The sequence below is a fragment of the Octopus bimaculoides genome, chromosome 7 (genome assembly GCF_001194135.2).
Source record: "Octopus bimaculoides isolate UCB-OBI-ISO-001 chromosome 7, ASM119413v2, whole genome shotgun sequence".
Classification (NCBI taxonomy): Eukaryota; Metazoa; Mollusca; class Cephalopoda; order Octopoda; family Octopodidae; genus Octopus; species Octopus bimaculoides.
In genome coordinates this window covers 89,549,112-89,556,636 of record NC_068987.1, presented here as the reverse complement: position 1 = coordinate 89,556,636, position 7,525 = coordinate 89,549,112, and the positions used below count along the sequence as shown (strand labels likewise).

General features: G+C 38.0%; 1 protein-coding gene across 3 annotated transcripts in view; it reads left to right on the top strand.

Annotated features, from left to right (window-relative positions):
* Positions 1–5,638: 5,638 nt before the first annotated feature.
* LOC106872796 (F-box only protein 47) overlaps positions 5,639–7,525 on the top strand; it is a 28,216-nt gene continuing 26,329 nt past the window's right edge. Inside the window, exon 1 of one of the 3 annotated variants that reach the window (XM_052969790.1) lies at positions 5,639–5,775. In XM_052969790.1, coding sequence (XP_052825750.1) covers positions 5,772–5,775 — 4 coding nt within the window. In that variant the 5' untranslated portion in view covers positions 5,639–5,771. The remainder of the gene's footprint in view (positions 5,776–7,525) is intronic. The other 2 variants (XM_052969791.1, XM_014919907.2) reach the window with 2 other exon arrangements.

Below are 7,525 nucleotides of genomic sequence, written 5' to 3'. Positions count from 1 at the left end.
AAATCTATGCCCCACCCGACTTCGTTTCTTCGTAACATTCTCAAAAATGCGTATTTTTTATGAAGATACCTTTTAGATGGTGTAAATTAGGGTTCTATCGGAATTTTCTGTGGGGGAACTATTTCGGAACGAGGGATGAGAAGGTTTTGGATTCACACACCTTGATTTATTCCTTTATAACTTTCTGAAAAATTGACATTTTTAAATAAAATTTTCTGCAATTTCATTTTAAGCGGTGTCATGTTACGATTATATCGGAATCCGATGTGACGAAAATTGTGATAGAGATTCGGATAATTCACACACTTCGACCTTATTTCTTCATACATTCTGATGAAGTGTGGGAGTTCTTCACCTCCCACCACCCACTCCATATTTTTGTTGTTTTTTTTTATCATCCATTTCCGTTATAATCGTAATCTACACCATATTTGTTGCAAATTTTATTAAAAAGTATGTCTGCTTGCCAACATTTGGTACCTGGTGTACTATCGGATGGAGTCTTGGGTCAAACCCTTTAGTTTGACCGAGTCTTGTTCTATACTTATCACGATCTATCTGCAGCTGAAAATAACTATTCTAAAATTGAAAGATGTTTTGATGTATATCTGGACTGTTAAGATCCCAATGCCTTTTATCAGAACGATTTTTTATTTCTATTGAAAACTGGCCATAAGCCCTTAGAGTTCATATTTAACCCCAGATGAAAACCACCTTTGATAACATCTGCTGAAATATTACAGTGGGTAATCCAGTTAGCTACTTTGATTTTGATATGTTATATATAAAAGGTAATAAATTACTCGCGTTACTTCTCTATATAGATTGAAATTCAACGAGTCAATAGGGTCAGGTGAAAGTGCAATGAAGACCATAGGCTTGAGAGCAGAGGGTGCTAGGGGAGCAATCGCACCCACTAAAAGTTTTTTTGGCCAATGAAAACGTTTTGAACATTTTGGGTTGAGTCTAGGTAGAACCTTGTGGTGTGCAACCAGTTGAAGCGCTTGGTGCTGCATTGTTTATAATACGGACGTTCTTAGTTATTTCAGACATTTTGGAAAATTCTATCTATGTTCACCTTGTCTAAAAATTGTATACACGCACGCACACACACACACATTGTGTCTGTGTATATATCAGTAGATCTGGTAAACGGAAACCGAAAAGAAGCTCATCATACGTGTGTGTGTGTTGGTTCTGTCACTTTCTTTTGACATTGCAAGCTAACTGTAAACTAGATACTATTGTTATACAAGTGATGTTGTCTATTTGTAATCTTCCTTGAAAATATCTCCAAGCTGAGAGAAAATATATTCTTGCTTGGAAACTGGAGACAATCAGATGCAGATATGTAGAGGCTGATGATTTGATATGGCCGAATATCCAGTCACCCTATTTTGGCAGCAGTTCTTTTTGGGGGCCGGAGGTAAACACACACACACATGCAGAAATATATACATATGTGTGTCACAAGGCTGCCAAACAAATATGACACAAATTCATAGAATTCATAAGGCAGACCATCCAATAGTTCATTGCCTTCCATATTTCCACAGATTTTTGTAGAACTTTGTGTCTGCTGCTTAGTGCTGAGGCAGGCTGTCCAGGTACAAAATAAAGTCCGCTACTGTTGTTGACCCATTGTCCAACTCAAAAAGCCATGTGAAGTGCTTCTGGAAGGTCACACACATCTCGGAACTGAGTAGCATGTGCCCGTCCTGGCGCATCAAAGACTGATTGTGGTTTTGTTGCCATGTCATGTCTCCACCGTCCAAGCCCATCGGATGGTTTTAGTTCCTTCGTGTTTGAGTGCACAGGCCTTAGCTCTGACAACAAAGCCTTCATGATTCACCTTGAAAAAATGGTCAAGTGCCATTCCTGCTGCTAGCATGTCAGTTGTGATGCCTTTACTAACTGCCATTTCTACCTTGCTAACCACTTCTTCCTCCAATCTATTTCTTTCTATTGATAACTCTTCACTGAATGCTACTGATTCTATTTTCTTCAGGACAAATTAGAACTGCACAATTGCCTCCATTAACTGCCACTTAACTAGTTCCCTAATCTGGTCCCTGTAGAATTTGCATGCTAGTAAGGACACATTCAACTTCTAGTAACTGAGTCCCTGTCTGTGGGTCCATCTAAATTGATTGAGCAGATCACAAATTTGTAACCTGTGTAGCCAATCAGTTTAAAGTGAAGCCACGCTATGCTATCCCTATCCACCAGCCTAACAAATACTCTATCTAGATGGACGACTTGTTGTGGTTGCTCCATGTCAACCTTAGCATATCAGGGAAGTCCAGTTAATATCTGTCAGACAACTGGAAGTTTTTGATCAGGTTTTCAAGGCTTTTACCACCAATTCCACTATGCACTGCCCCCACTCAGTTGTTCTGTGCATCCAAAATGCAATTCTAGTTTCCCACTAAAGAACAAGATGTTCCCAGGAATGTTTCCAGCCTGCTGTCTGGATCCAAGAAGACTGTCCATACTTTGAAATGTAAGGATTTTTGGAAAAGCACTGCTATCTGATTCTGAGAGACTACAAGTTGAGAATATCTCAGTTATTGAATATGGGTACTATTATGTACACAGTAGAAATCCTGGTCTTGTTGATGGCTATTTCATCTATTTTGGGTGACCTATGATTGTTGAGCAAGTGATCTTCCTTCTAAACAGATCTCAGGCCATACACATTCACATATTCCACTCTCAGAACAGTCATGCTAGTTAGAGGTAGAAAAAGAGGTCACTCACCTAGATTTTCAAGCAATCTGGATGTTCTGGACCTTTTTTCAGGCAAATGTTTTCTAAAAAGCCCTTCTAAAAGCCTTTTATCTATTGTTTTCCTAAAAATCCCAACACTAGCCAGTCATTTTTCCTGAATTGTTTTTAAAAAAGTTAGATGTCTTTATTAATATTCGGTTCCTTGTGATCTGGAGGATGAAATCCCCAAATTCCTTCCCTGCTGTCCCAGTTTTATTTTTATATTTATTTTGATTAAAGTAATTTGTCAATTCACTGTTGATTTTGCATACAGCCCCACACAATCCAAACGTGGCTCTAAGATGGTGTTCCAATTGCCAGCTAACAGTAAAGGTTACAACGTTCTTAGGAAAACTTCCAGACATGTGAAGAAGTTTAGGTATCCTGCTCATGTGGGAACCTAAATAGCTACCAGTGTGAGGGCACCCCCATCACTACTGTTCACATCCAAGACCACTAACTTACCTTCTGGGTCCGGGAAGATAGCCCTTATCTTGAGATCCAGGCCTCTCCGGAACAACACAGCAGTTCCCTCTTCCATCCCTGGTTGACATGGCAATAAATAGATCTGGTATCCACCAAAAATGGGCATGAACATTTGTCGGTTGGAGAGTCTGGTTTCACTGACAGCCACCACATCGATACTTATGACCTGAGGTCATTGAATAGATGGCCTTGTTTTCAGGGTGACCCCAGGGCACATGCTTTTATACTGCCTATCGTAAGTGAGGCCACGTTAGATCAAGGTATAGAAGTGAAACAGGCTACTTACTGGTGAGGTAGGGATGGTTATTCTGTCCCCATGGTCATATTTAGAGGTTTCCACAAGCAGTAAAGACTCTTGTTGATATCTTCTCTGAAGGCCCCAACTCCTTCAAGATATTTTGTTGTATGTGTTTTGTGATGTTAGCAGGAATTTTGTGTGTGCTGGTGTGTTGTTTGTTAGTGTAAAGAAATCAGAGATTGTTTGTGTTTATTGTTGTGTAGTTGATGATTGTGTGTTGTTGGTGTTGGGGTGTGCAAGGTATGAGTTGTGTGTGTGAACTGGGTTGTGCTTGTGGTGGAGATGATGATGGTGTTGATGGGGATGCTAATGGGGGAGGCGTTTGTGGGTTTGTTTTGTCATGTGCCTCCTCACTGTCATCATACCTGCCAGATTTTTGTGTTTTAGCTGGTGTATTTTTGTTCCTTTTTCTTTTTGATCTGGTGACTTGTTGCCATTTAGGCTCTTCTTCTTCTCCCTCCACACAGGACACATCTGAGTGTTCAGGAGAGAGAAAAAGGAAATCTTGAGAGGTTTTTTGGTTTGTGCCTTGTTGGTAAGGTTGTTGTTGTTTTAGGGGGTACTGATGCTGTTGTTTTTGTTGCTGTTTGGTGTGTGGAAGCCATAGATAGATGTTTGTGAGTTGTTTGTTGTTGTTGTTGCTGCTGCTGCTGTTGTGATTGGTGTTGCTGTTGTTTTTGCTGCTCCAGTGGCCACCTACCTCTGTTGGTACTGCTGCTTTTGTTGTGTTGGAGGTGTTTGCAGCAGCACGGTTTTCTCTTTTGATTGCCTAGGGCAGAAAGCCTTTAAATGGTTTGTCTGGCCAGAAATGTGGCATCTTGGCTTTCTACCCTCTACTGTTACAAATAGTTTTGCATCTCCAGGGAGCTCTATTAGTTCTGGAATCTCCTGTGCAGTTGGGAAATCTGCAAGCAACAAGAGTTCTATCCCTGTGCCATACCAGTTTTCTTTTTTAAATCTGTGAATTTGTAGAATTTTAATTCTTCCCTCTATGCCATACAACACTGCAGCTGCCAGCAAGGAGATGTCCACTTCTGGTGGCACCTCTGCTACTTTCACTTTAACAACCTTCCAACTGAAGTATGTGGGAAACATAATTTTTTCTACTCTAGGCACAATGCCCAAAATTTTGAGGGAGGGGACCAGTCGATTAGATCGACCTCAGTGCACAACTGGTACCTGATTTATCGACCCAGAAAGGATGAAAGACAAAGTCGACCTCAGTAGAATTTGAACTCAGAACGTAAAGACAGATGAAATACCGCTAAGCATTTTGGCTGGCATGCTAACGTTTTTGCCAGCTCGCTGCCTTAGGAATCATATATAATACCACAGCTTTAAGGATTGTTGTAACATTTTCTTTGACCAGTTCTTCAGCTGAAAACCTCACCTCACCTGTGCCAAAGCTTTTATTGCAGGCAACATAACACTTTTGATTCTATACAGGTCTCAGGCATTTTCGACCTGAGCTTGCATAACTCCTATTTTTCATGTCTTCAATGATACACATTTGTATATTATTGTTTTGCACCTAATTTCTTCTTGCACTTCCTCTGGTGTATTAAGGTGGACTGTCCTACCAGTTCTGGTTAGATGCATTTTTACCCTAGCCACCTCCTCTTCTGATAATTCCACCTCCTCTGTTCTCTGACATATCTGAGTGAACTCACTATGTTTGCTTAGAAAAAGCAACTGTCGTTGCTTTGCTAAAAAACTCGGATCTTGTGAAAAGATTTTACCCACAAATTTCTTTATAATCGTAATGTATGCCGTTTGAAAGGTATTTCTATAAAATTTCATTGGAAAAACCCCATTTTCCTAAAAGTTATGAGAGAAAAACTCGAATCTTGTGAATTTCCCGAGGTCCTCTCCCCACCCACCTGTTGCTTTGCGCGCATATTTTTCATATTCGTTTCCTACACATTTTTTTTACACCCATTGCACTATTTTTTTTTAATTTTCGTTTCCTGGTCAAGTTGCAAACATTAATCCAATATTTATACACTGTCATTTATAGGTTTATGTGCTTCGAGATCCACCGTTCAAAAAAAAAAAGTAAATAATAATGTTAATAAAGGTGTTCTAAAAATTCGGTTATTGTACAGCGGATGAAAAGACACTGGCTATGTAACTGAACGCCCGCCCCGTCCAATAAAAAAAAAAAACTAAAAAGAGGAAAAAGAAAGAAAAGAAAGTCAGACATCGTCAAAGTTTAAACATGGGTGAGTTGTTCTTTCATTTCAACAGAGCAGAACTTTTCCTTTGCCTGGCTTACATTAATCAAGATTATATCTTGAAAACAAATGTCACATATTATCAGATTGTTATGACTTTTTTCAATTAACCTAAATTGTTATTGTATCTAAATATAAATCCCTTTTGATTATTGTCATCGCCATGAAACAAGCAGACGACCGATGCTGCAATGTCCACAAACAATTCTTTTAAGGTTCATTTTTTCATCCGAATTAACAACATATACCATTAAAACCAGACCATATTGATACTTATTCGAATTACTCAGCTTATTTGCCAATATTTTCCTTCATTTCTTTATATTTTCTATCAGTTTGACTTTCTTTTTTTAGACATTAATTAGGTTTCGCCTTCATGAAAATGGTCAACAATCATTTCGTCAAATTTTATTATATTCATAAAATAATCAATAAAGATGTGAAAATGGGGACATAAACTTGAAGAAGTTTGTTTGAAAATGGAACAGAGATACCTTCTCCAGAAATTAACAGTTTTATTTTTAATACATTTAGAATTATTGTTGAAGTTCTTAATCTTTTCTTTAATGTCGACATGTCACATCTTTCTTACAAAACGGAGAAATAAATTAATAACAGTAATATACTTGCATTTGGAATATAAATATAAATATTAAAAAAGCCTTTCTTCTTGCCAAGAATGAAAAAAATCCTGTAAATCTTAAAATAATGTTTTAATATTTTCTGACTGAACTTTCTGATCTTTTCTTTTAGGTTCTCAAATAAAAAATGTTAATTGCAAATTGGAAATAAATAATTAAAACTTAATTATTTTCCAGTAAATTTCCAATAAAAATTGAATCATTCTAAAGACAGAACAAAATACAGTTCGACAATATTCATTAAAAATAAGAAGTGTTGTTTTTGTTAACTTGGAACAATAACTAATACTATTGTTTAACCTAAAGTTAACTCAGTTCTGCCCAAGAAGACCTGTAACAAGGGGCATTCCAGTTAAGACCATCCCATCTATTTATGGCTATCTAACACTTCAATATCTAACGTGTCCTTCCTTCCAACCTTTTTGTTTGACGACGAAGACTTATTTCAAGGAGATTTAGCTGCTATGTCTAGCACGTCGAGTAACCCTTTCGCGGGTCCTCCAATGTCGTTGACGTTCTTCTTATTGATGTTGTTTCGAACACATGCATTATGGCTTCAGATTAACAGAAGAGACGAAATCGCGTGAAGGGACGTTCGTTACTTTCGACGGAGGGATTGACATTGATAATAACCACACGGTATCAACTCTGGGAATTGAAACTCAGTTGCAGCCACAACGTGTTTATTTCTTTGGCTTTACGGTTTTGGACATATGAAGCAGGCAAATATATATATATATATATATATATATGCATGCACGTGTGTATATTTATAAATCATATTTTATATTAAACCAATATGAAATGCACTTTAATAAGAGCTTATCTAGTGTATATATATATATTCTTTTATTCTTTTACTTGTTTCAGTCATTTTGACTGCCGCCATGCTGGAGCACCGCCTTTAGTCGAGCAAATCGCCCCCCAGGACTTATTCTTTGTAAGCCTAAAGCCTAGTACTTATTATATCAGACTCTTTTGCTGAACCGCTAAGTTACGGGGACGTAAACACACCAGCATCAGTTGTCAAGCGATGTTGGGGGAGGGGGGACAGACACATACACACACATGTATGTATGTATGTATATATATATATA